General features: G+C 54.9%; 1 protein-coding gene across 3 annotated transcripts; it reads left to right on the top strand.

Moving 5' to 3' along the window:
- OGDHL (oxoglutarate dehydrogenase L) lies at positions 1-27480 on the top strand. Of its 3 annotated transcripts, XM_012477481.2 has the most exons (24): positions 1-63; positions 2255-2311; positions 3873-4077; positions 5509-5679; positions 9661-9763; positions 10159-10274; positions 10425-10579; positions 11415-11561; positions 12585-12675; positions 14831-15010; positions 15157-15285; positions 16072-16251; positions 16553-16705; positions 17279-17381; positions 17897-18025; positions 19047-19197; positions 21593-21720; positions 22536-22714; positions 24129-24200; positions 24319-24444; positions 24533-24605; positions 25894-26057; positions 26245-26399; positions 27104-27480. In XM_012477481.2, the coding sequence occupies exons 3-24, from the start codon at positions 3874-3876 to the stop codon at positions 27225-27227; spliced, it is 3033 nt and encodes a 1010-aa protein (XP_012332904.2). In that variant the 5' UTR covers positions 1-63; positions 2255-2311; position 3873; the 3' UTR covers positions 27228-27480. The 3 variants fall into 3 exon arrangements, with proteins under 3 accessions (XP_012332904.2, XP_021527923.2, XP_064226184.1); XM_064370114.1 differs by lacking the exon at positions 1-63 and having other exon boundaries at positions 1555-2311; XM_021672248.2 differs by lacking the exons at positions 1-63; positions 15157-15285 and having other exon boundaries at positions 1554-2311.
- Positions 27481-27893: the final 413 nt, after the last annotated feature.

Consider the following 27893-nt stretch of genomic DNA (forward strand, 5'->3'; position numbering starts at 1 on the left):
GCGCAGCCCCCTGACCTGTAGCCTCCGGACCTCGCCGTAGCGCGGACTCCGCCCGCCCGCCCGGTGAGCGCGGCGGCTCGCCCCCTCCCGGTTCCTGCGCCGCCGCTTCTCCCGCCGTCCTGGGGACCGGACCCCGGCTCCTCTCTCCCGGGTCCTGGGGCGCCGCTGCCCGCAGCCCGGAGCCTGGCCCCGCCGGGGGGAGGGGGAGGGGGAAGAGACCATGACCTTGGCTCCGCCCTTGGCTGGCCGCGGCCTCCCCCGGGACCCCCAGCCCTTCGTGCGTCGGACCCGGCCAGTGCAGGGTCCTGCGCAGAGGAGCGGGCGCTTGTGGTGGGTTTCTCCAGCTCGAGGACTGTAGACTGCCTCGCGCCTTCTGTGGCCAGGAGAGGGCCCAGGGCAATGAGCGCCGCGCTGGGGATGGGGAGGGTCACCTCTGTGCTCTTGGTGGGACCCTCAGGCAGCTTCGAAGTCTCAGGACTTCCAAGGAACCTAATAGACGTTTTTAACCGCAGTCTCCGATCATAGATGAGAAAACTGAGGCCCGAGAGAGGGCGGCATGGCCTGAGGTCGCTGCTTGCATGGGAAGTGCTTTTTCCACCCCCAGGGAGATGTGGGAGGGGGACGGGGTAATCTCGAGGCCACAGCAGGCTGCAGTATGCATTTGCCGGAAAGACCCCTCTGACGCCCCTCAGCCACCTGGCTCAAGCAGGCCCTAACAGTCCCTCCCCAGTGTCTTGAAACAGGCCCCATCTGCTTCTGTACTTCTCCCACTTCTGGGGTTTAGTCCAGGCCCTTCATCTCTTCCAGGTAAAGGAGCACACCCCTTTGGTGTCCTGCCCCTACCTCGGACCGTGGCCTGCCTTCGGGTTTGGCAAACTAGAGTTGCGGTTTGTTAATGCGCAAAGCTCATCCGATTCTCAGAAAGTGGGGTCAGAGTAGACCTGCTGCTGCGAGAATCCAGGCTCTGCTGCTGCCCAGCTTGGAGGGCCCTCTGGGGAGAACCCTTCCGGCCTCGGTTTACTGATCTCTGCAATGGATGCATTAGGGAGTAGTCCTCACGAGGGCATCCCAGACAGGGTCATGTGTGGGAGTCTGAGTGTCAAGAGTTTTCTGGGGTTGGGTTGAGGTTCTGAGGTTGAGTTGGAGATGCTGTGTGACCTTGCCCTCAGAGAAGAGACCCCCACCAAGAGATACCCAGGGCAACTCTGCTGAAGTCTGGACTGAGCAGGGGGATGCACAGGGTCCCTGACTCTCACTCCTTGCTGCTGCCCTCGACTGTATAGGCAGGAACTAGCAGGGCTAACTTGGGCTCTGGCTTTAGATACTGAGCCCTCATGCCCTGCAGGGATGCAGGTGGGGGTGGGTGGCAGGTTGCTCCCTTGCCAGGCTGGGTCAAGGCCACAGCAGTGCCCAGTGGCCGACCCAGACTGTTCAATGTTTATAAAACACAGTGTTCCTGCACCAGGCCATTCTGGACACAGCCAGACTTTGTCCCTATCTGGCCCAAACTGCTCCATTCTCCTGTGGGGGTGGGTGGGAGTGGGGCTGGCAGAGGAAGCAGCTCTGGCTCAGCTGATGGGAAATACATCTCTAAGATAAGTCTGGCTTACATCCTGACTGCAGTGAGCAGGGCACAGTCCCTGGAACCTACACACAGCCCCATCACTCACCAGCTTAGCCAGCTTAGCCTCTTGTACCTCAGTTTATAAAGTGGAACTGATATGAGCGCCCACCTCATGGGACATTGAGAGGATTAAATGAGCACAGTATCTGTCCCAGAATCAGTGCTCCTGACGGTGCCTATTATGTTTATTCCCATGATGATGGTCTTGGTATTTGGTTTCCTTTGCCATAGACTGGGGATGATAAAGCATCCTGGGTTGTTGGATTCTTTCTGATGCTCCAGAAGATTCTCCCTGATGCTTCAGGAGCTCCGGGGCCCAGTGGCCAGCTGGGCTGGCACAGCCTTCTTTTTGCCCAGGGCTTCGGGATGGTCAGAGGTGGAACAGGAGTTGGGACCCCAGAGCTCATGACTGGTACTTGGAGAGGTGCTGCTCCGGGGGAGTCTGCTCCAAGCGCCCTGCACTGGCACTGTAGAACTTGGCATCACTGGCTGGTGGGCTGGGCCACATGGCCGGAAGCCTCAGGGGCTGAGCCTGTGGAAGGGAAGCTTGGGGTGCTCAGAGGCTGCCAAGCCCATCTCCTTCCTCCCAGCCGTGGAATCTTTTTTGTTTTGTAAATTTTCTCTGTTCAGACCTAGGAGCCTGTCCTTCCTCCATGAAGGTGACAGCACCCCTTTCCTCTGGCTCAGGTGAGTTAGAAGGAGGGCCATGCCCTGCCCTCTGGTGGGGCCTGACCTTTAGTGGAAAGTCTAGCCAGTGAATTCCTGGTGATGTGATTGAGCTGATGGCAGGGGTGAGGCAGAAGAGTGCAACAGGTGGCCTGTTGGCTGAGCACACCTAACTGGCCTGGGCAGTACTTGGGAGCCAGTTTTACCCCAGAATGCATATTTTCTGGGGCCTGAGCTGTCCAGGGGTAGCAGACGCCTCTTGGTTGTACAATCCCTGGTGGGGTGGTTCTTGTACCTAGCTTACAAGCTGGGCTTTTTGGGCAGGAGGGCATTAGCTGGTGTTCACAGGGAGCTGCTCTATGGCTGTGCTGGGGCAGAGGAGGGGGTTCTGCTCACAGTTGTAGGGTGGGGGAACAGAGGTCCCACTTTACATCCTGTGTAGGATGAGGTGGCAGGGGTATGGGGTGATTTGGGACTTCAGGGGGCCCTATCAACCCCTAACCTGCCTGGATAGGGGAATCTGGGGATCTAGCCTCTCCAGGATTGGCAGAGGTTCTTAGAACTCTTACCCTCTGAGGAATGGAGAAAGCCCCCATCACTGAAAGCCCAGGATTTAGGTATTTTCCTTGGAAAGGTACAGGTGACCAAGTGGGGTGAGATAAGCTGCAGGTCCTGGTTCCCCCTGTCTGTACCTCCCTGGGCTGTTAACTGTCTTGAGTGGCACTGGTCCTGGGTGTAAGTTCTCAGGGTGTCCGGAGTATGGGAGCCGGGAAAGGCAGCTCCAGTCCAAGGGCTGGGCTGGGCCTGGGGCCGCCTTCCATTCTACTCTTCCTGCTTCTCCAGACCTTAGCCCTTTCTGCAGTGAAGTGGGGCCATTGTTGGGGCTGGTGTCACCAGCCTTCTGGCTGGGCCTGGGAGGGAGGGCACTCTGGGCCAGTATTGTAGTCACAGGGAGTCACTGGTCACTTTTGGTCACAATGACTAGAGCCACAGGCCTCCTGAGATACTGTGTCTCTGTCACCCCCTGACACCTGTGCTCACTGGATGCTTTTGTCCTTGCTTTTCCCTGACCATGCATGGCATACCCAGCCCCTGGAGGACTCCCTGCCCTGGTTCTAGGGTGGTGGGCCTGTGACCCACTCCTTCTTGGATGTACTCCCTGCACCTGCCCTGTGGCTCTGAATGGGCTCCAGGACCCAAGCTGGGTGCTAGAGGATCCCACCAGGTTCGTCCAGGACCTAGGCTGGGTGCTTCCTGAGGCAGGGCCTGGGCAGTTCATGTCTCTGCACAGGCCTTAGGGCCTATCAGGGAAGGAATGTGGTCTGGGGCGAGTGAGGCACCGCAGGGCTGGGGTCAGGGCTGTTCAATATCTGTTGATGGAGTTTACTGAGCCAGGGGCTCCCACCAGACAGTGAGCCCAGGGGGCTGGGAGAGTGTCGCATTCCCACTGTCTCATCACTGCCTAGCCCAGCACCATCCGCCCAGTGGGATTGACGAGGCTGATGAGCGGACAGTGGCTTGGTAGAGCCTATTCTGGTCCTGGTCCTGTCATTTATGCTTCTCCTTCATTGTCTATGTCCAGAATGAGTCAGCTGAGGCTGCTGCCATCCCGTCTTGGGGCACAGGCCACGAGGCTCCTGGCTGCACATGATGTCCCAGTGTTTGGCTGGCGCAGTAGGTCCTCTGGGCCACCAGCCGCCTTCCCAAGCAGCAAAGGTGGAGGCGGCTCCAGTTACATGGAGGAGATGTACTTCGCCTGGTTGGAAAACCCCCAGAGTGTCCACAAGGTCGGCATCCCAACCCTGCCCTGGGCCACTGCAAGGGAGGGAAGCCCCGGGGCCGGGCTGTGGTGGGGCAGCGGGGAGAAGCAGCTTGCCTGCTATGTGACCCTGGGCAGGTTTCTTTGCCCTTCCGGTCCTCAGTCATCAAAGCCTGTTGCTTTCCCGTTGCTGAACCAGCCAGTGAGTGGTGGTCTTGATTGAGAGGCCCTGGCCATGCCCTGCTCAGCCACACCTGAGCCCTGCCGTGCCCGTTTGTCCTGCTCTGCTGTCTCCATATGGCCCTTTATATGTAATTAGGGACATACGTGTTTATGTATGTATTGAGCTAATAAGCACTCGCTGATGGTAAAGAAAAGAATTAAATCAGATGGGAGGGTGAAAAGTGAAGTTGTTCTCTGACCTCTTCACTTGAAGTGGAAAGCAGTGCAGTCACATGATCCAAAACCAGAAGGTATAGGAAATTACACAGTCAGAAAGCTCCTCCTAATCTATCCCCATCTGCTCAGTTCCCACTGTCCCCCAACTTAGTGTCATCTGTATCCTTTCTAAGACTTGCCTTAGGTAAACTTACTGCAAATGTTAACTCTGGATTTGTCTCCCTTTATGCAAAAAAGTAACCTGTAACATACTGTTTTGCTCCTTGCTGTTTGACTTGGCAATGTATCTCCAAGATCTTTCCACGTCAGTACATAAAGAGTCTCATTGTTCGCTCTGTCCAGCTGTGCAGTATTCCATTGCATATGTGTGCCACTCTCATTCCTGCTGACGGACATCTGGTTCACTTCTAGTCTCTGGCTGTGGTGAACAGTGCTGCAGTGTGTCATCTTAGACCTTCATCATCTTGCACCTGCACAGCCATCGATAGGATAAATTCCCCAGAGTGGAATAGTTGGGTCCAGGAGTGGCTGTGTGTGTAATTTTGATGGGTATTGCCAAATTGCTTTCCATGGGGATTGTACCAGCTGAGTCTCCCACCAGTGCTGCGTGGGAGTGCATGGAGAAAAGCGCTTTTACAGTGTTCTTCTGGAAAACACATGCAAGTGCCTGTATATGTGCACATCTGCTTTTTGCTTCTACACAGGGAATAGCAGCTGTACTTCCTCTTCTGCTTCGTTCACTTTAAAGCATATATTGGCAATATTCCACCCCACAATACCAAATGCACCTTTTTTAAAAAGACTGTAATCTTCCAGATTCTAAATGTAAAATCATCATGTAGCCAGTTTTCTACTAAGAGCCATGTAGGTTGTTTTCACGTTGTTGTTTTTATAAACAGTTCTGCACGGAACATCTTGTGTGTACATCAGGCACCCTGGGAAGGCCCTGAGAGGTGTGGTCCCCAAGGAAGACCTGACACCCCCTGGGGCCCAAGCCTGGGCCATCGCTGACTCTTCTCAGGCCCTGACCTGACTGTGTTCTTACTTCTGTCCGGCCCAGTCCTGGGACAGCTTCTTCCGGAAAGCCAGTGAGGAAGCCTCTTCTGGCTCTGCTCAGCCACAGCCCACTTCTGTTGCCCGTGACAGCAGGTCTGCAGTCTCAAGCCGGACCAAGACCAGCAAGTTGGTGGAGGACCACCTGGCTGTGCAGTCCCTGATCCGGGCCTACCAGGTGAGGGGCAGCTGAGGCACAGGCTAGGAGGCTGCACTGGCTTTTGGGGTGTGACTGGACACTGAGGGAAGGGGTCTCAGCTCCAACATCATCTCCCCTGGTCCTCTACTGAGTGATACCCACTCCTCTAGCCAGTCTTTGCCACATCACCATTCAGAGCACTTTCCACCTGCTTGAAATTTTTTTTGTGCGTACTGACTTGTGTGCTTGTGGTCTGTCCCTTTGCACACACCATGCCCCGAATACGTGGAGGAACACTTAGTAAGGGATCAGTTCCAGAGCCTGTTGAATGAGGGGTGAGTAGATTAACCCTTGTTAATTCTGTTTTCTCCTCTAGAATGGGCATCCCAAGAGAACAGGGACTGATACAACAGGTGCCTAATTCATGTTTATGGAATGATTGGTTCAGTAAACAATTCTCCACCACCAGTTGCTCCTCCTGGAGACTTAGGCTCTCCTAGGCTGGGCCCCTGCTCTTTCAGAGTCCCAGTGACTGTCTATGCTTTTATTGTTGACTGAACAGTACTAATTGGAGGACTGCTCTGGCGTTCAGGCCATAACAAGTATAATCATTTGGAATATCTCTGGGAACTGGTGGCAGGTGGTATTCCATCAGGGAAATGTGAGTCAGCAGCAAGCCACTGCAAGGCCAGGGTAGAGAGGGGCATTAGCAAATGGAAATGATGCTTTGCCTTTGAATGAGGTGCCCAGTGTGTGGGATGGAACTGAGTTCCCTGTACACCAGCCACCCGGGGATGGAAAGGGAAGGTGAGCAGAGTTGGGCTCCCTTGCTGGCCTGAGGACCCATCAGTTGTGGGCCACCTTGGAGTAAACAGAAGCTAGTTGTATTGTGTCTTTCCTGGCTGGCTAAAAGAAGCAGGGCAGTGATCTAACCCTTGACTTCAAAAATGAACAGGATGTAAAACTATATTAAATACAGGGAAACCTTCAAGGTGCTGCTTGATGGACTTACCTTGTAAGCACAGGTCTCAGCCTTTCAGCAGCTCTTTGTTCTTTGATTAACCAAGAGGAGGCATTAGAGAGTTTTCCTGGCAGGGTGGCCTCTGGATTCAGGTGTGTTACTCTTGTGCCTGGTGTGGATGAGCACCAGGAGGGCTGCGGCCTCTTATAGGCCAGTAGCAGGCACAGCTCTGGTTAGAATCACCTGCACACTGTATTGAAAAAAAACCACTGTATTATGGGCATTTTCAAACATATAAAAGGCAGAAGAAGCTGGACGTGATGGCTCACGCCTGTAATCCCAGCACTTTGGGAGGCTGAGGTGGGTGGATCATGAGGTCAGGAGTTCAAGACCAGCCTGGCCAAGATGGTGAAACCCTGTCTCTACTAAAAATACGAAAAAAAATTAGCCAGGTGGGGTGATGCGTGCCTGTAATCTCAGCTACTAGGAGGCTGAGGCAGGGAATTGCTTGAACCTGGGAGGCGGAGGTTACAGTGAGCTGAAATCGTGCCACTTCACTCCAGCCTGGGTGACAGAGCGAGACTCAAAAAAAAAAATGGGGGCAGAAGGATGGTGTAGTGAGCCTACCACCCATCAGTCATGGCCAGTCTTGTTTCATCAATTTCCCCCTTAGCCCCCGCTCACTGCTGGATTATTTTGAGGCAGATCCCAGATATACCATTTCATTCATTGAACATTTCAATATGTATGTCTAGAGAAAAGGGCTCTTTAAAAAATATGCCATGATACCATTATCACATCTAAACATAATAATAATGCTTAATATCAAATATGCAGTTGATATTTGTGTTTGCCTTTTGTCCTGTGGTTTCTTTTTTTTTCCTTTTTTTTGAGACAGAGTTTAACTCTGACTCAGGCTGGAGCTCATGGTGCGATCTTGGCTCACTGCAACCTCAGCCCTCTGGGTTTAAGCGATTCTCCTGCCTTAGCCTCCCAAGTAGCTGGGATTACATGCCTGTGCCCCCACGCCCAGCTAATTTTTGTGTTTTTAGTGGAGACAAGGTTTCACCTTGTTGGCGGTGCTGGTCTTGAACTCCTCATCTCAAGTGATCCGTCCACCTTGGCCTCCCAAAGTGCTGGGATTACAGGCGTGACCACACTCAGCCTGTGCTTTCTTTTTACTGGTTGTTTGAAGCAGGATCCCTCTAAATCCACAGGTTGTAATAGGCTAATGTGGCTCTTACATCTCTTGTACTCTGCAGGTTCCTCTCTGTTTCTTTTAATGATGTGGAAAAATCATGTGGTTGGTCCTGTAGGGTTTTCCTGAGTCTGGATTTTGCTGATGGCTTCTTCATGATGTCATTTCATCCATTCCATTGTCCCATGTGATTTCTGTCCTTTGACAATTAGATCTGGAGGCTCAATCCCATAGAGATTTGATTTTTTTTCAAAATCAGTTTCCTGGTGGTGATGGTGATGGCACTTGAGCAGTTTGCAGCTGTGGATAGTGATTTCCTGGATCCGTTAACTCACTAGGGGTTGCAGAAATGGTGATATGCCAATTCTGTTTTCCCTTCTTTATTACCTGAAGTCCTGCTGTCAGGAGAAACCTCCTTTGTTAACTGTTTATCCTGAGGTGGAGGTTGTGTGGAAAAGACAGGATCACTGCTTGTTTTTTTTCTTTTATTCACTGATTTTCAAAATTATGAGGTGATTCCCCAGCACACTCCAAAAGTGACTAGTGAAGGTTTATCTTCCTTTTCTTGGATTCATATGAATGCATGAGTGTAAACATACTTGATGAGTTTTCAATCTGCTGTAGATATACTGTCCTTACAGTTGCTCAAAACCTGTTCTTATTCCCAGCACTAGCGGTGTTTGAACACTCCCTTGATGTCAGTATAACAAGATGCTCCAAGCTCAGCTTGTACATTTCTGCCTATTCCAGAACTGCCCAGGTCTCTGGCTGTTTCCTGCTATTGGTTTGATCATCACTTCTGGGCCCTTTCAGGAATCAGAGCCAGGAAAGGGTTTACGATGCTTCTAACATACTGCAAATGACAGACTCGGGGTTTGTCCTTGACCCCATCAATCTTATGGCAACATTGCCTTTTAGAGATTCCAAAAATAGAGATTCTCAAAGGTGCCAGTACAATGGCTTGTTTGATTTCCCACAGCCCACATGCAACAGTCTTGGAATAACAATTCTAACACTACTACTACTGACTGGTAATAGAAAAGACTTTATGAGTATTTTTCTGCAGTTCTGTTTGTCTTTAGGGAATATTCCATTAGTCAATTAGAATAGTTCCTCTCTGTGTACTTATGCCACTAAGTGGACATACTTTTCATTTGATTCATTTCACTTTCAATTTTTAGGACTTAATTTTGTTTTATATTAATGTAAAATATTTACAAGGTTTGAAAGTCAAATCCTCAAAGCAAGATATGTTCTTAAAAATCTGGCTTCTAGCCTTGCCTGTATATCCTATTTTGTCCCCTCCCCTAGATGATAATTTTTCTTACAGTTTCTGTTTTATGATTTGCTCTTCTAATGCATGTATTTATCTGTGTCTCCTCTTTCTTAGATAATGGGTAGTTCACCATACACACTTTTCCAGAATTTGCTTTTTTGATTAACAATATTTTTTGAAGAGTCCCTTGTAGTATCAGATGGGGATTTTCCTCGTTCCTTTCAATGACCCTGGAGTGCTCCCGTGTGGATCACCCATATCCATGTGCCAATCTCCTGCTAATGGACAGTGGAGACGTTTCTAGAATTTCACATTACCAGTGGCACCACAGTGAACACCTGTGTGCATAGGTCCTTTCCTGTTTTTGCCAGGTGCATGTTGTACTTCTAAACCAGGCTGGGCTCCTGCCACCTTTCTGGCTGTGGCTGGGTCTCGTCGGCAGTGGTGCAGTGACTGCAGGGTAGAGACATAAGGAAGCTTGACATTTGGAAGTCGGGAGAGAGAGGCTGGGGCCCAGAGCCTCACCCTGGAGGAGGTCTGTCCAGCTGGGTCCCAGCCCTGCCCTGCTCTTTTCCCTGCTCCCAGATCCGGGGTCACCACGTGGCCCAGCTGGACCCCCTGGGCATTCTGGATGCAGACCTGGACTCCTTTGTGCCCTCAGACTTGATCACAACCATCGATAAACTGGGTAAGACTGAGGACCCTTCCTCAGGATGGCCATGGCAGTGCTGTGTGGGTGACCCGGGAAGGGGCTCACGGGGCCTGGGGACAGCCTGATCCTCAGGAATCCATAGGGCCCAGAGAGCAGCCCACGGGGCCCCCTTTCCACTTGCCCGTGTACTGCCTGTTGTCCCTGAGAAGGATGCCTGCCACCTTCCCTAGCTGGTGCCCCATGTGGTCAAGCCTGAGAGGCCTGTCCACCCTGCCACCCTGGGGTGACTCTCACCTCTGCTCCCCCGGCTGGACCCAGAGGGAGAGTACTGGGAAGACTGGGAGGTGTGGGGAAACTGGGGGCCTCCACCTGGGCCTGACCTCCTTCCCTCCACTCTACTGCCCGCGGCTCGGCCACGCTTCCTTCTCCAGCCTTCTATGACCTGCAGGAGGCTGACCTCGACAAGGAGTTCCAGCTGCCCATGACCACCTTCATCGGGGGCTCTGAAAACACCCTCTCTCTGCGGGAGATCATTCGGCGCCTGGAGGTGAGCACAGGCGGGTGTGTGGGGTGCAGCTGAAGCAGCTCTCAGGAGCTTGCCAGAGGGTGGGAAGGCACTGTCTTTTTTGTTCCAGACAGCAGGGATGTCAGCTATCCCTCTTCCCGCTCCTCATGGGGTCCCAATGTGTCTCCCCAGAGCACCTACTGCCAGCACATCGGCCTGGAGTTCATGTTCATCAATGATGTGGAGCAGTGCCAGTGGATCCGGCAGAAGTTTGAGACCCCTGGTGTGATGCAGTTCTCCAGCGAGGAGAAGCGGACGCTGCTGGCCCGGCTGGTGCGCTCCATGAGGTTGGTACCACCTGGAGGGCTGAGTGGCTGGAGGTCCTGTTCCAGGGCTCTATGAGACATCCTAGGCCCTGGCTAAGAGAGCAGGACGGTGCCACAGGAAGGCGGGATCAGATCGGCCTCACCTCTGGCTGCAGGGATGAAAGTTGGGACCAGGTATTCAGGACCAGTATTCAGTTTGGCCAAGAGCTGGCTCAAGGCAAAGCAGGTCAGGTGGGCAGGGATGAGGCTCTAGGAGAACATGATGGCAGGGACACTGAGCCAGGCCAGAAGTGGCGGGAAGTAGCTGTGGGAACGTTTGGGCAGAAAGTTGTCCCTGGTGTGGAGTGAGTGGCAGCACCGCCTGTCAGCCCACTGGACTTTTCTGAAGCTGGGTCCTCCAGGGCTGCAGGGGTTTGGGGAGCATCTGAGTCAGCTGCTGGATGCAAAGTGGATTCTTGAGCAGTGAGGTGTGGGCTGGGTTTGGATTCGGCTGGGTGGAGATCTTTGGGACTTGGCGAGAGAGCCCTTTGAGTGTGCAGGAGGGTAGTGGGCTAGGAGCAGGTGTTGGAGAAGTTTGGCTTGAGGAAGAGAGGGTGGCAGCCAGGAAGGGTGTAGGCAGAGGCCTTTAGTTCAGCGGGGAAGGTTTCCAGCTTACCCTAACCCTGTGTTCCTTGCTGGGTGGGACAGGTGTGGTATCCATGGTGGGCCCTGAACCATGTAGACAGAAGGAGACTTTATGGCTTCCTCTGTCCTGGGCATTCAGCTCTGAGCACTCATGAACAGCCTCCGTGAGCCCCAGTCCCATCCATCTCCTCCATCCCTTTCCCTTTCCTCTCCCCCTCCTCTTCCCAAGCAGGTTTGAAGACTTCCTGGCCCGGAAGTGGTCCTCAGAGAAGCGGTTTGGCCTGGAGGGCTGTGAAGTGATGATTCCTGCCCTCAAGACCATCATCGACAAATCCAGCGAGATGGGGATCGAGAATGTCATCTTGGGGATGCCACACAGGTGGGCCCTCTTTCCCCCTGGCACCTTGGCCATTCTCCTCCAGCCCAGGGGACGGAGGTGGGAGGGATGAGATGGAAATCAGAGCAGGGGTGTTGGTGGGACCTGGGGGTAGAGGTGGGTGGCCTGGAAAGTTCTGAGTCCCTGGGCCTGGCCTGCTCATCACAGAAATTGCCAGGCATTCGGCCAGAGTCACCCAGGGCGTGGGACTAACCAGGGCATCAGGCGCTCTCTCTCCCTGGCCATGTTGCCACTGTCCTTAGCAAGGGTGAGATTTCAGAAAGGGATGCGTCGTGCTTCTTGAGGTTCCTGTGGACAAGAAGAGGTGGAGGGGTTTCTTTTAGGGAAGGGAGGGCAGGGCCTGGGTAAGTGGTCCCAAGTTGTGTCTCCCAGAGGGAGGTCTGTAGAGGTGAGCTGAGGGTCTCTGACCTGGCTGCAAGCTGACTGCCTGTTTCCCTTGACCTTGATGAAGACCTGGGAGGCTTGCTCAGCATTGTGGCATTACCTCTGAGCTGGAGCCTGTGGGGAAGCAGGAGGGGGACTGCAGCCTGGGGGATGGACCCCTCTGTGGCCAGGGGTCTTGATGAGTGGATGTGTGAGGGTGTGCGGAGCAGCCTGAGGGAAGGGCCCTGGGCCTTTCCTGTGACCAGAGAGTTGCTGTGGTTGGGCGAGCCCAGGGCCGCATCAGCCTGAGGTCATCCAAATGCATGGTGTGGGGGTTCCCATCCATAGCTGGCCTGCCAAGAGCTTGGGGTTTATCTGTCATAGGGGGCCTGGGAATGCTCGTGTCTGGTCAGAGGCTCAGGCAGAACTGGTCCAGAGGCCTGAGGCAGCAAGGACACATGGGGCTTCAGGCCTCGGGCTGTTACGGCAGCAGGAGAGGATGGTGCCTGGTGATCAGGTGGCCTGAGGAGGGCTCTGGGCATGAAGGGGCTGTGCTACGCCAGGCCAGGCCTCCACCGTGGGGGAGGGGACCCTGAGGCCTGCGGGCTTTGCCAGGTGAGAGCCCGGCTCCTCTGGCTTCAGGGGCAGGCTGAATGTGCTGGCCAACGTGATCCGCAAGGACCTGGAGCAGATCTTCTGCCAGTTTGACCCCAAGCTGGAGGCGGCGGATGAGGTGGGTGTCATACCCAGGTCCCAGCAGCCCTGGAGAGCTGGATATTTGGGAGGTGGACTGGGGAGGGTCTGGGCAAGGAGTTTCCAGGCTACGATAAACCTTGAGATGGATGCATGTGGAGAAGCCTGCAGGAGAGAGGCCAGGTGTTTGCCTGACGCCCCTAAGGCTTTCCCTCAGATAATCTGGGTCTCCCTCCCTGTTTTGAGCTAGGGAAACTGAGTCCCAGAGGTACAAAGGCTTGCTGGAAGTTGCTCAGCTCTGCTCCTGTGGCTTTGCCTCCGTGCCCAAAGTCCTGTCCACCAGCCAGGAATGGCTCCCTTGCTCATTTGTTTGCCCAGCAGAGCCTTGGAAAGTCAGGATGGTTTTCTGTGCCCATCACCCTGCTGAAGAAATGTTTTTCCTGCTCCTTCCCCCTCCCTGGGAGGCCTTCAGCCTAGACTGCCTGGCCTCTTTAAAAGTCCTGCCCATCTTCCCTTTTGGTGGCTCTCTAGGTCCTCTGGGATGTGCGCCTGTCACTGCCTCCTCTGTGTCCCTTTGCCCTCAGGACTGTCTTTCCTGCTGTCTCCAGCCTGCTCTCTCTCTGGTGTGTGTTTGTGTGTGTGCGTGCGCGTGCATATGCATGCAAATGACTGTTCCAAGGTCATCAGCCTGTTGGGCCAGAGCAGTGATTAGGACCCACACCTGCTGGCTCCTAGTGCATGTCTTTCTGACATTCTATTCCTTTTGTTCTAAGACCGTCACCTCTCTAAGCCTCAGTTTGCTCTTCTGTAAAACAGAGATAAAAGCGCATGCCCCAGAACGGTTGTGGTGAGTCAAAGATGACCTGTGTGTATACTAGAAAACTTGGCCAAAGGATGTTTAAAATGAAATTACTATTTTTTTCAACTGAAAAAGAAATTGATCATTGTAAAAACAACAAAGAAAAAAAGGTTATAAAATTAGATTATGTTCCTCTGCAAGACTCCATTCTTGTGACCAGTTTTGTTTGTGTGGTTCTGTTGTGTTTAGGTGTGTACTTCTAGAAACATTTCATGCAGATACAAACACACCTCTTTGTCCAGTGCAGCCTTATTTGTGAGAGGCAGTGGGCATAGCCTTGACGCCAGGTGGCACCTTGCTGTTTTCACTTAACAAGTTGTCATTGTTTCCTGCCTGCCCTTGTGGGCTGCCCCAAGCTTCTTACAGCTGGAGCATCCCTCGTGCTGGACGTTGGGTTGTTCTAATGAGGGTCCTTGTGCATGTGTGAATGAGTTTATCTGTTAGATGGTGTCTGAGCAGTGCAGCGGCTGGAGCTAAGGGGCTGGGACTGAATGAACCTCCCAGGAGCCCCCACCCCACTTCCTCCCACACGCTCTCGAATCCTTTCATCTTTTCCAATATGATAGGTGCACAAAAGGATTTTGTTGTAATGTATTTCTTTGTTATGAATTTAGTTGCTTATCTTTTCACATGCTTTTGAGCCATTTGTGTTTTTCTGTAAATTCCCGCTCGTGGCTTTTGCGCATTTTTCGATGGAGTTTTTGGGTCTTATCTTCCTGATTTGTAAAAGCGTTTTGTACATTGAGGGGATTCACCCTTTGCCTGCATTTGTTTATGAATATTTTTCTCAGCTTGATTAGTTTCCCCTATCATTGGGCATGGATTTGCTCCCCCGTGACACATTGGTTAGAATTTAGCTGCCTTTGGTGTTTTCTGGGCTTAGGGTATTGTGTAGAATGCCATAAGTCTTCCCTACTTTGGGATCATAAAATGCTGTGTGTCCCTCGTTGCTGCCGTTGGCGTGAGGAGTCGGAGGATTCAGCTGTAGTGTTTGCTGGTGGCTTGGCCGGGGGGTCTCTGCGCTGACGCTTAGTTGCTGCCCTTTCTTCCTGGCTTCCCCACTGCTGGATGGCTTTCCCTGCTCTCATGCTCTCCTGCTCTGTGGTCAGTGTGCAGAGAGGCTCAGAGCTGAGGCCGGGGTCTTTGCCTTCCTCCCTCAAGCCGGTGAGGAGGGGTGGTGTGATGAGGAGAGAGGGGGTCAGGGACAGCTCAGCCCTCCAAGGCAGTGGGATCCGGGGAATGTGCCAGCCTGACTGTGGGTTGCAGTGCCTGCCTGTGTGTCTACCTGTCTGGTGGGGGAGGGGAGGGTCCATCATGTTCCCACCTCCACCTTCAGGGCTCCGGGGATGTCAAGTACCACCTGGGCATGTACCACGAGAGAATCAACCGTGTTACCAACAGGAACATCACTCTGTCGCTGGTCGCCAACCCCTCCCACCTGGAGGCAGTGGACCCTGTGGTGCAGGGGAAGACAAAGGCAGAGCAGTTCTACCGTGGAGACGCCCAGGGCAAGAAGGTGAGCTCGCCTTCGGGAGCTCTGAGGACCTGGGCCCCATGGGGTGGGATCGGAGGGCTGGGCCCTGGGTCTCCACAGCACAGGTGCGGAGCTGGGCTACATGAGCTGGGGCATGCAGCCCATCCTGGCTCATACCTGCCCTGCAGGTCATGTCCATCCTGGTTCATGGGGATGCAGCCTTTGCTGGCCAGGGCGTGGTGTATGAGACCTTCCACCTGAGTGACCTGCCCTCCTACACGACCAACGGCACTGTGCACGTTGTCGTCAATAACCAGGTGAGCGTGTAGGCTCCATGCTGAGTCTCACAGCGTCAGCATCGCTGGAAATCCATGTAGCAGCTTGGAGGGAAGTGAGGTGGTCCTGGCTCTGACTCCACTGCCATGCTGCTTACCAGTTGTGACCCGAGACAGGACCCTGATCTCCCCAACCTTGGCGCCCTGGTCTGTGAAATTAGGGGACACAAAAGGGAGGGATAGGCAGGGCTGGAAGGACCACAGGAGCACTGGTGTAGGAAGTGCCTCATAGAGGCTGGCTGTGTGCTGCCCTGCATGGGCGATCTCAGACACAGGGACCTTGGTGCCCTTTCTCTAAGGCAGCTGAGCTTCTAACAGCTCATCTGAGTCTAGAAAGCCCTGTGTTCACTGCCTTATTTGCATTAAGTCATGTCATCGTCCTTGAATATCCTGTGAGGTGGGAATTTGAGTGAGCCCTTTTTATAGATGAGGAAGCTGAGGCTGCGGGAATGTAAGCGCATTGCCCCAGATGGCAGTTAGCAGCTGTTGGGACTGGGATTTTCCAGGCCTGTGTTCCTCACTACCAGTGTGTCAAAGTGACTGGCAAAAAAGAGCAGGGTGCACCCGGCTGGTGTTTCTGCTGTTCCCATGGGAGCTGCTGCCATGTCTAATTGTGGAGCTGCTCGCCATCACCCCATTGTGTCCCACATCCCTCCTGAGCACCTCAGTGGACCTTGAGGCAGCCCCCTGCTCCGTCTCCGAGGCTGGCACCTTCTGTCTTATTCTAAGCAGACTGAGAGGTGCAGCAGTTTCCTCCTACCTCTACAGATTGGCTTCACCACGGACCCCCGGATGGCCCGCTCCTCACCATACCCCACCGATGTGGCCCGGGTGGTCAATGCGCCCATCTTCCATGTGAACGCCGATGATCCAGAGGCTGTGATGTACGTGTGCAGCGTGGCAGCCGAGTGGAGAAACACCTTCAACAAAGACGTTGTCGTGGACCTGGTGGGTCTGGGGACTGAGGCCAAGGCATGAGTGGGTGGCCCATCCCCACTGTGCTGAGCCAGACAGGTCTTCAGCATCTTCAGCACTCAGGACTAGGAGTTCTTCTTGGATGAGAGATTTAGTGCCACCAGGAGTAATCTGTGCAAAGGCCCGGAATGGGACATTCATTAGATGATAGGTGATAGTGGGGCTCAAAGGGGCCCCAGAGGGTGTGCCCCGCCCGATATTCTCCAATTTTGCAGCAGCTACATTGACCACGCAGTGTAGGGAAGGGCCTGAGCCCCTCTGGCTGCTCCTGCAGGTCTGTTACCGCCGGCGTGGCCACAACGAGATGGATGAGCCCATGTTCACCCAGCCACTCATGTACAAGCAGATCCACAGACAGGTGCCTGTGCTGAAGAAGTATGCAGACAAGCTTATTGCTGAGGGCACGGTCACCCTGCAGGAGTTTGAGGTAGGCAGGTGGGCTGTATGGGTGCCCAGGACAAACTTTGGGTGGGGACTCTGTGGAGGGATTATAGATGTTATCAGCCCAGGACTGGACACTAAGGATTTAAAGAAGTCGCCACTATGGTCTTTGTCCCCAAGAGGGCCCTGTTATCACAGGGGACCAAGAACTAAGGATGCAATTACAGCCAGGTGGGACACAGTGGGTACTGCATTGTAGGGGAAGACCAGCCCTAAGCAAGGCTTCCTGTAGGAGGCAGCCCTGAGCTGGGGTTGTCCCCATAATTATCTATGGAGTGTTGGTCCTTCCACCTTCAGGGAGCTCTGAGAGCAAGGACTACAGGTTTCTGGAGTCTTCCCCAAACCCCTTGCTGAGTGCACTGCAGGCCTGCCCAGCCTCGTGATACCTGTGCAGGATCCTCTGAACTCTGAGACTTTGGCTTCTAGCCATAGGTCTACAGGCCAGAGACAGATAGTTCTAGAACTTAGTGACGGGGACCAGGACTACGCGTCCAGGTGGATTGGGCCTCTGGCTGCTCAGGGCTTTGCTGCTCTGTTCACATCTTTGTCCTGATTCCAGGAGGAAATTGCCAAATATGACCGGATCTGTGAGGAGGCTTATGGCAGGTCCAAAGATAAAAAGATCCTGCATATAAAGCACTGGCTGGACTCCCCCTGGCCCGGTGAGTGAGCGGTGTGTGGCTCAAAGGGACTTCCCTGGGCCTTGAGGTTTTGCACTGGGATTAGGACTAGAATGGCCCTGTGTGAGAGCTGTCATTGCCTACCCTGGAGGCTGTGGGCCCTGTCCTTGAGACCCCAAAGCTGTGTGGGTCCAATTCCTGCAAGTTAAGGATACCAGTGCCCTCTGAGCATGAATGGCCAGGTGCTCACTGAAAGGGAGGACAGAGCCAGGTGGGAGAGGAAGCCCTGGGCACTGGATGCTTGGGACCGGGGGACCTCCCTGGGGGGCAAGGTTAGATGAGCTGTGACCCTGGGGCCCAGAGGCAGGTATTGGGCCTGTGGGAGAGCTGCAGCTGTGGCTGTCCAGCTGCCTCAGATCCCAAGGGTGGGCTCAGGGTGAGTCTGAGTGCTGGTGGAGTTTAGGAAACCATGGGCCCCTCAGTCCTGGGGAGGCAGGCTGGCCAGGGGGATCAGAGCCCACCACTGACCCAGTATGGACGGAGCCTCTCTCCCTCAGGCTTCTTCAACGTAGATGGGGAGCCCAAGAGCATGACGTGCCCAGCCACAGGCATCTCTGAGGACGTGCTCACCCACATCGGCAGCGTGGCCAGCTCTGTGCCCCTGGAGGGCTTTAAGATCCACACCGGTGAGGTTGCTGGGCAGGCTGCAGCCTGGTCTGCTGGCCCTGCCCCGATGTTGTGCCTTGAAGGGAGGTTGATTGGGATGAGAGGGAGACAGTGTGTCGCGTCCCTGCTCAGTCCGCAGTGGGTTGGCATAGCTCTCCGCGCCTGTTTGTGCCCCAGTGAGGTGCCTGTGACAGTAGCTCTCAGAGTGGGCGTGGTCAGTTGGGCAGCTCCAGATGCCACACTTCTAGCTGGGTACCAGTGACTAGTCTTAGATTGGGCACCTTGGATTTTCCAGATGTCTTTGTTGGGAGTCCCTGGGTCAGGCAGGAGAGCAGGAAAGCAAGGGCTCCCTATGGAGGGGCTGGAATGCAGCCTGGAACGTGGGCAGGGTTCTGCAGCTGAAAGGACTTGCTGGGGCCTAGACCAATGACCGAGGGCAGCCCTATCACTCCGGGGTGAGCCTGGGCTGTGGGTGGTCACCGATCGCACCCCTTGGTTCGGGCCACTGTGGCCTTTTCCTGGGAAGTCTGGAGGGTCCCCTGTGGCTGTATTGGGGTGCGTGAACACCCTCTGACCCACCTAGAGGAGTTCTGAGGGGGTTCCCTTACAGTATGCACCGAGACTGAGTGTCCTGGGGCAGTGGCTGACAGCGTCTGGGGCACGTGCCCACTCTGTTCATGTGTCAGCCTCTGCTTGTGGGGCCGACAGGAGCACAGCATAGGCTGGGGGACGTGGGTTCACATCCTGGCACCTGGACAGCTGTGTGATCCTGAGGAAATGACTCCGTGTCTGACAGTGTCTGGTGCGTGGCCGACACTTGTGAAATGGTACCTGCTCCTCCTCCCCATGGGCTCAGGGTGGCCCATTGTCTTGACCGGAGGAGGGGTGCCTGGCACTAGGCCTTCCCACAGCATCCCTGCACTCTGGCCAAATCATCAGATGGCTGCCCTACTTTGTGTGCAGAGTGTGCGCTGAGCACCTACGTACCCGCCCTAGGACTGGCTGTCCCTTGGCCTTCAGGCCAGCGCTTCCCTCCCACAGGCCTCTCTCGCATTCTGCGGGGCCGCGTGGACATGATCAAGAACCGGACAGTGGACTGGGCTTTGGCAGAGTACATGGCCTTTGGCTCCCTGCTGAAGGAGGGCATCCACGTGCGGCTCAGCGGGCAGGATGTGGAGAGGGGCACATTCAGGTGAGTGTGGTGGGGCTCAGCATCTGCACAGGAGACCTGGAGCAGAAGCTGGGCCTGGCTTGGGGATCCTGAGGAGGGCCTTTGTCCGGGGAAGGGGGTGGGGGGAATCTTCACAGCATCTCTAGCCTCTGCCCTCTGACTGCATCATGAGATGGCCACCTCGCTGACCCCCCAGGGCAAGTGTGCAGAGCTTACTGCTGGGCCCAAGCTGTCTACTGAGGTCAAGCTTGTGGCCATCTGTGGTCCTCAGTATCGCGTGTGTATGTGTGTGTTTGTGTGGGGGGATGAGTGTGGGGGAGTTGTGTGTGGTGTGTATGTGTGGTGTGTGTGTGGTGTGTGGGGGGAGTGTGTGGTGCATGTGATGTGTTTGACATGTATGTGGCACATGTGTGTGTGGCGTGTTTGGTGTCTATGTGGTATGGGGTATGTGTATGGTGTGTTTTGTGTGTGATGTGTGTGTGATGTGTGTGTAGGTGTATTTGTGGTGTGTTTGGAGTGTGCATTTGGGGTGTGTGTGGTGTGTGTATGTGTAGTGTGTATATGGTATGTGTGGTGTGTGTGGTGTGTTAGGTGTGTATGTGGTGTGGGGTGTGTTTGTGTGTGGTGTGTGTGATGTGTGTGTAGGTGTGTTTGTGTGTGGTGTATTTGGAATGTGCATGTGAGGTGTGTGGGGGTGTGTGTGGGGGGTGTGTATGTGTGGGGTGTGTGTGTGGGGTGTGGTATGTGGGGGGATGTGTGTGGTGTGTGTGTGTGGTGTGAGTGGTGTGTGTGGTGTGATTGGGGGAATGTGTGGGGTGTGTATGTGGCATTTGTGTGTGGTGTGTGTGGTGTTTGGTGTGTATGTGGTGTATGGTGTATGTGTTTGCGTCTGTGTGTGGTGTGTGTCGTGTGTTGTGTGTGTTGTATGTGTGAGATGTATATGTGTGTGGTGTGTGGGTGTGTGGGGTGTATGGTGTGTGTGATTGTGTAGGGGATGTATGTGGTATGTGTGGGGGTTATGTGTGGTCTGTGTGGGTGTATGTGGTGTGTAGTGTGTGGTGTGTGGGTGGTATCTGTGTGTTGTGTGTGGTGTGTGTGATGTGTGTGTGGTGTGTGTATGGGGTGTGTACGTGTGTGGTGTGTGTGGGGTGTATGTGTGTATGGTGTGTGGTGTGTAGTTGTATGGTGTATTTGTGGTATGTGGTGTGTGTGGGTGGCATGTGTCGTGTTTGGTGTGTGTGGTGTAGTGTGGTGTCATGTATGTGTATATGTGTGATGAGTGTGTGGTGTGTATAGCATTTTTGTATGTGTGAAGTGTGTGGTGTGGTGTATGTGTGGGTGTGTATGGTGTGTATGATATGTGTGGTGTATTTGGTGTATAGTGTGTAATGTGTGTGATTTTGTGTAGGGTGTGTGGTGTGTGGTGTTTATAGTATGTGTGGTGTATGTGGTATGTATTGTGGTATATGTGTGGTGTGTTTGGTGTATGTGTGTGGGGTGTGCGTGTATGTATGTGTGTGTGGGCAGTGTGTGTAGTGTGTTTGGTGCATGGAGATGTGTATGGGTGTGTGGTACGCGTGTGGGGTGTGTATGTGTGTGTGTGTGGGGGCGTGTGTGTGTGCTGCTGTTAAGCCTGCCCCTCTCTATCTTGCTTGTTCGCAGTTGACTTTGTGAATCCAGATGGGAACTTGATATTTGTCAGTTGTCCACCCCACATTTCCTCTGGTCTGGGCCCTATCTAAAATGTTCTAGATCCTGCCTCAGTCTGCTCCTGGTTAGCAAGCCAAGGTTACTGGCTTCCGGGACTTGACCAGCTGGCTTTCTCATTCCTGGTTGCTCATCTCTGCTGGCTTTGCTCCAGCCAGGGCCCAGATGGCCCTCTGATACACCCTGAGCTGTGTGTCAGTCCTTGCCAGGAACTGGGGTTCAGCTAGGTACCCCTCACTTACTGTGCCCACCTCAGCTACTACACAGTAGTTTCTGTGAGTTGGGACAGGGCTGGTGAGATGGTAAAGAAGCCAGCAAGATGGGGCAGGGGAAGTGGCCTTCTAGGGTCTCTGGCTCCAGCTAGCACCTGGGAAGTGTCTCATCAGGTCCCCTTTATGGGTGAGAAGCTGAGACTCAGGAAGGTGCCACAACTCAAAGCTCCTTCCCCCAGATCCCCCAGTGCATGGTGTGTGGGGGCTGCCAGCAGGCAGGGGGCAGGCTGGGGAGGCCTGGCGGGGGGCAGCCTGCAGGAGGGACCACGTGGTCTGGTTTTCCATAGCCTTCTTGGATACCATCCTGTGGGACCCTGCAGGTTTCCTGGGACAGTGATGGAGGCTTGCCTGCCTCCTGCTGCCCAGCTCCCCTGCTTCAGGTGAACAGGTGCCAGTCCACTTGCCCTCTGTCCCTGCCCCGGTCTGTGTCTCTGCAGTCACCGGCACCACGTTCTCCATGACCAGGAGGTTGACCGCAGGACATGCGTGCCTATGAATCATCTCTGGCCCAACCAGGCCCCATACACTGTATGCAACAGCTCCCTCTCGGAGTACGGAGTCCTGGGTGGGTCCACACTCCCCTGCAGACCAGGCAGGCCCAGGACACCTGGGGACCAGAAATGGGCTGGGAAGGGGCCGGGGCCAGGGCCTGGGAGGGGGTGAGAGATGCTCAGAGGCCCCCAGGGGATGGCCCTGGGGGATGGTGATTGGGTTGCCCCCACCTAAGGGCATGTGGGAGATGAGATCGTGTCCCAGCTGGGTCCCTTGGGGATCCCAGCTGGTGGGCCCTGCTTGCTTTGAGGGGGCTCTGTGGGTATCACCATGAGCTAGACAGAGAGCCCAACAGAGCCTGCTGCGGGTTCCTCTGAGCCCCATCTCACCTCCTTTGCCCTGCACCCCAGGAACAAGATCCCTTCTCTGGGCTCTGGGCTTCCCTGCTTGTGTCTCCTGTGCATGCTCTCCCTCAGCTCTCTCATTAGCTGGTTCACCTCGTCCTCACTGCCTGCCCCCAGAGGCCAGGCAGCCTCCCGCCCCAGGGAGATGCCTCTAGGGTTGTTTCTGCCCCTTCTTAGCAGCTCTGCATGTTTTTGAGGAGTTCCTCTTGGCAGATGGTCCCTGCTGCCTCCCCAGAATACCTAAATAAGGCTGAACCTGACCACATTTGATGTCAGGGCTAAGGGTGCATCTCTGGGCATGTTGTCAGCCCCCAGGATGGGACATTCCCTCCCCTTTAAATCCCAAGGAATCCTTGGGTTTGCCCTGGCTTGTGGGAAGGATGGGTGGGGGCAGGGAGGATATGCTGAGAAAGGGCTGAGTTTGACTGGAGCCACTACCACTTGGTGACAGTGTGCAGCAAGCTCTATCTTGTCTTCTGTTTAGGCTTTGAGCTGGGCTATGCCATGGCCAGCCCCAATGCCCTGGTCCTCTGGGAGGCCCAGTTTGGGGACTTCCACAACACAGCCCAGTGCATCATCGACCAGTTCATCAGCACTGGCCAGGCCAAGTGGGTGAGGCATAACGGCATTGTGCTGCTGCTGCCCCATGGCATGGAAGGCATGGTGAGGGCGTGGTGGTGGCTGGTGGCTTGGTGGGCTCTGGTGGGCCTTGGAGGGGTGGGATGGACCCTGGGCCTCTTGTTGAGTTGGATGGTATGTGCCTTTCAGGCCCCTGGAGCACGTGGGTCTGTGCAGGGTGGGGTCTGCACATGTGTATGCTGCAGCTGCTGAGAAGAGGATGCTACCTAACATCCTCTGCTGCTGGCAGCAGAAGGCGCTACCACGTATGAGTGCTTGCTATGTGCCAGGCACTGTTCAATGCCTCTGAATGTTAAGTCTTCCAATCCATACAACTTAATGAAGTAGGTACTGTTCCTGCTTTTCAGATGAGGAAACTGAGGCACAGAGCGGTGGAGAAGCTTGCCTAAGGTCTCACAGCTAGTGGCTGGGGTTTGAAGCTATCCTGTGCAGTACTGCCTATCCCTTGGTCCCCTCCTTTGCGACCTGCCTCTGCAGCCACACACGGGGCAGAGGGAAGACTCAGGCTGAGTGCATCCTCCAGAGTCTCCTGGGCTAGCAGGAGGAGAGGAAGGAGCAGGGTGTCATGTCATGCCACTTGGGTGGGCACACGTCCTGACCAGGCAGAAGGGAGACAGGCAGGGGGCTCATCGCCCCCATTATCCCCAAACGATGTGTTCAGTTCTGAGTGTTTTACAGGCTGTGTGCTTGGCATCCTCACAACACTGAGGGTCAGTGAGGAGGAAGGTGAGGCTCCCTGCCTGGGGCTGCCCACTGTGAAGGCAGCTTCTTGGGAGGCGGAATCTGGGCCAGGCTGGGTGTGGGAGGCTGGGTCCTTGGTCATCCCCAGCAAGAGTGGGTGGGTGGCAGCTATGGGATGGGTCACCCCTGTCCTGTGGGGAGCCAGCTTGGAGATGCCCATGGGCTTGTCTTGCTGCTTTCATGGAGCAGAGTGGCCCGTGTGGGTGAAGATGGGCGAGGCCCAGGCTGAGTTGGGTCGCACCTGCCTGGCTGCACGGTCATGGGTAGTTTCTTACCCTCTCCTTGCCTCTTCATCTGTGCAGTGGGGAAGAGTGTCTGCGTCATGGGGCTGCTTTGGGAATTAGCGAGTAAGGCGTGTGGGGGTCCTAGACTCTGCCTGCTCTATAACAGGTGCTCAGTCAGTGGCAGCCACTGTTCCAGGATGTTCCAGAGAAAGCATGTCTCAGTGCGGGGTTTTTGCTTTTTCTTCCATCCCTTCGAGTTCACACGCTGTGCTAGCTCTGGGCAGACCCCACTTTGAGGATGCTTATTCTGCTCTTGTTCCACATTCTCGGTTCTTTTCTGTGGCTCAGGCTCCAGGGTGAGGGCACGTCTGCTGAGAAGCCCTTCAGACTCTACCCTGAGCCTGGGGTCCCTGCAGGGCCAGATGTCTGTCCTGTGGTGGGGCCAGCCTGGGCTGTCCGGTATTTGCTTTTAGGGCCCGGAGCATTCGTCAGCGAGGCCCGAGAGGTTCCTGCAGATGAGCAATGACGACTCAGATGCCTACCCTGTGAGTGTTGCTGCTGTCCCCAGGACAGGGGCACGCCCTATTGTGCTCACAGGGCTAGGGGTCCAGGGTGTGGGTGCACTAGACAGCCACCCTGGCCATACGCATCTCGTCTTCACAGGCATTCACCAAGGACTTTGAGGTGAGCCAGCTGTATGACTGCAACTGGATCGTGGTCAACTGCTCCACACCGGCCAACTACTTCCACGTGCTGCGCCGGCAGATCCTACTGCCCTTCCGCAAGCCGGTGAGTCTCCATCCCAGGGCAGGGGTCACACGCAGGGGCCCTGGCCAGGCAGGGCCAGCTGGCAGCTGGGCATGTGTTTCCCTTCCAGCTGATTATCTTCACACCTAAATCTCTACTGAGGCACCCAGAGGCCAAGTCCAGCTTTGACCAAATGGTATCCGGTACGTGCCTGGCCTGGGTGTGTGGGGTGGCCCACACTGGGCGGTGGCCTGTGGCGTGGCTTCTGCTCCTGGGGCTCCTCCATCCTCCCCTCTGCCTGTGGCTCTGCTGACCTGCAGCAGCTTCTGCCATGGTCCCACTAGAAATAGGGTTGGGAGGTTGTCACAGTGACTGACTTTGGCCAGCTCAGGTCCTGTGGGCTGAGTCCATGGCCAGATGAGTGCATTGGGACCCCCTTAGGTCCTAGCAGGGCTGATCGAGGCCTGGCAGAGGCCTGCTGAGTTCACAGGACATTGAGTATCATTCATTCATTTGTCCATTTTTAAAATTCATGAACCAAACAGACATTACGGCCCTGGGGTCCTGGTAGCCCCTCTAGAAGTCTTTGACCTTATTGACCTGGGAGTCAGATCAGATAAAACACCTATAGTTACAATTGAGAGATGGCTATGTCCTGGGAAGGACAGGTGTGAGGCCGATGGAGCAGAGCTGTCTTGGTCCTGGGCAGTAAGGGGAGGGCAGGGAAGGGCCTCAGTGTGGATAGGGGTTGGATTTTCTCCCATGCGTGTTGGGATGTCCCCTCTGTGAGGGCAGGTGGCTGAAGCAGGCAGTCAGAGCTCTGATGTCGGGACTGTACTACCTGGGCTGCTGCCCTGTGCTGGCTTCTCTCTTGAGGGTCTGGGATCCATTTGGCCTCTCTGCCCCAGAGTCCTCATCTGAGACGCAGGGATGTGGGGACACCACAGGAGCCTGCTGAGAGGTTTTGCAGAGTGTGTTACCTGAGGTCAGGATCATGGGCTCAGGAAGGAAGAATGGATGGGGCCTGGAGGTGAGGGCTCAGCTGCCAGGCTGAAAGAGGAGGAGCATGCAGCGGCCTCCTGGGACAGCTGGTTGGTGATGGGGGACTGCAGTGCTCTGTGGGAGGTAGGCACAGCTGAGCAGAAACAAGTTTGGGGCAAAGAATGATGCCATCAGAGGGGTCCATCATGTCACCTTATCTGTCTCCTTCAGGAGACCCCTTCCCATTGTACCCCCTCCTCCGGTCACCTTAAACGTGATGCTCCCAGGGCTCAATGCTTGGCTATCTCCACCCCTCCCCCTGTGACAGCTCAGGATGTCATATGTCCCCCTGCTCCATCTTTTAGTTCAAGAGGTGTCCACTGCAGCCATGGGTCCAAACCTGGGGTTAGTCTCGGTGGCTAAGGAGAGCCTGGGGATGCAGGCCGGGTCCCGAGCTGCTCCAGCCCCTCTGGGTACCGATGCCTCTGTTGTGTCCTATTGGACCCCCAGGGACCAGCTTTCAGCGGGTGATTCCCGAAGATGGGGTGGCAGCGCGGGCCCCTGAGCAGGTACGGCGGCTCATCTTCTGCACGGGAAAGGTGTATTACGACCTGGTGAAGGAGCGGAGCAGCCAGGGCCTGGAGGAGAAGGTGGCCATCACGCGCCTGGAGCAGGTACGCCTGAGCCCCTTGCACAGTCAAGTGATGGAGAAACTCATATCGCTGGCCCTGACTCTGTGCAGCGTGCCAGGAGGGCCAGGTGAAGTCCAGTGATGCCTTGTGGCTCCTGTCCAGGGGTACTGGGGACATACCGCCCCTCCTCTGGCTATGCTCTTCTGTTCCTGCCTTCCTGCCTCCCCAGATCTCTCCATTCCCCTTCGACCTGATCAAGCAGGAGGCAGAGAAGTACCCACGTGCGGAGCTGGCCTGGTGTCAGGAGGAGCACAAGAACATGGGCTACTACGACTACATCAGCCCACGCTTCATGACCATCCTGAGGCGCACACGGCCCATATGGTACATGGCGGGGCTGCTGCCTGCCTCTCGCCTCTGCCTGTCCCATAGGCCATGCCACCGGAACTGGCCCCTGCCCTTCTCTGGGCTGCATTTGGAAACCAAGGAGTTGGCCCCATAGTCTGTGCTGGCTCTGTGCACCCTGTCTGTGGTAGGACAGCTTACCCATCAGGGATGGGGCATTGTCATTACTGCAGCCAGAACTGAATTAGGGAACCTACTGCCTGTCTCAGAACTCCTGCCTTTGGTCTTAGGCCGGTTATGTAGCCCCTTCGTCTCTGCATCTCTACAACAGGACAGTAATAAGATTAGATCTGATGCATGTGTTAGCCTTGGCACAGGGTGGGTGCTCAATACTGGCATTGAGTGTCCCTGGGAAGATGAGGGAGGGGCCTGAGAAACTCCAAGAGGCCGAAAGTGTGTTTCTCTCCAAAGCCTTTGCGTTGTTGCCTTGTTTGTTCTCGTGGGTAAGTGCAGTGACATGGAGGGACAGTTTCTCCCCACTCTTCTGTGGCTGGGTGACTGAGTTTGACCCAGGCTTCGCAGCTTATTGGAAGTGGTGCCAGGGCCAGAAGGCAGGGCCAGAAGGCAGGGCCTGTGGCTTCAAGGTCAGCCGTTCTCAGATGCATGCCCCCTGCAGTCCTGGGGTGAAGGTGGTCTGGGGCGGCTAGGCCCGGCCCTCCCCTTAGCTTGTCTTCCTCCTTCAGGTATGTCGGCCGGGACCCAGCAGCTGCACCAGCCACAGGAAACAGGAACACTCACCTGGTGTCACTGAAGAAGTTTCTGGATACTGCCTTCAATCTCCAGGCCTTTAAGGGCAAGACATTTTAGAGCTGGGCAAGAGTTGTGTGGGTCTTGCTGTGGGGTTGTCTGGGGACCAAGGAGGTGATGAAGAGGGGCTGTGGGGCCCCCAGATGAAATGGACTCACACAGTGACGGGGCCAAAGAGCCTCCACTGCTGGCTTTGGTGTCATGCCTGGATCTGAGGGAGCAGAGTCCTATAGGCAGGCTGCTGTGCTGGAGCATCCCCCAGCTGCTCCCATCTTGCTGGAATTTCTTGTGCAGCTTCGCCACCTGTGTCTCAAGACAGACACCCGGGAGGCTGTGTCTGTGGCCGCTCCCATCCTGGCAGCCCTAGCTGCCGCTCTCCTTGCTCTCGCTCATTTGTAGATTCAAAGCGATGTTCTCTTCTGTGCTCTTAGAAGTAGGGAGTTCAGCAGTAGCAGCCAGGTGACACGAACCTGCTGGGTAATGTGTTTGCGCTCTGTTTTATGGGGCATTCCTGCGAGATGTGTCAGCTTATGTGTGAAATGCAGCCACAGCTTATGTGTACCAAAGTAGAAAACCAAATCACAGAGAAATAAAAAGATGCTTCAGAGAGATTTGCTGTTTTCATTTCATGTTGTAAAATTGGGGGAGGGACAGACAGTTGAGAGAGGTTAGGGAATGGGGAGAAAGTTAAAAAATATATGGAGAGGGGCCGAGCGCGGTGGCTCA

Source organism: Aotus nancymaae, unplaced genomic scaffold (assembly GCF_030222135.1).
Source record: "Aotus nancymaae isolate 86718 unplaced genomic scaffold, 86718_ANA_hifiasm-v0.15.2.pri h1tg000099l, whole genome shotgun sequence".
NCBI lineage: Eukaryota > Metazoa > Chordata > Mammalia > Primates > Aotidae > Aotus > Aotus nancymaae.

Bases quoted from the DNA above. Each gene is read 5' to 3' on its own strand.
- OGDHL (XM_012477481.2), top strand. From the start codon at position 3,874: ATGAGTCAGCTGAGGCTGCTGCCATCCCGTCTTGGGGCACAGGCCACG. The intron at 4,078-5,508 runs GTCGGCATCCCA...TGTCCGGCCCAG, and splicing joins ACCCCCAGAGTGTCCACAAG to TCCTGGGACAGCTTCTTCCG. The intron at 10,275-10,424 runs GTGAGCACAGGC...GTGTCTCCCCAG, and splicing joins AGATCATTCGGCGCCTGGAG to AGCACCTACTGCCAGCACAT.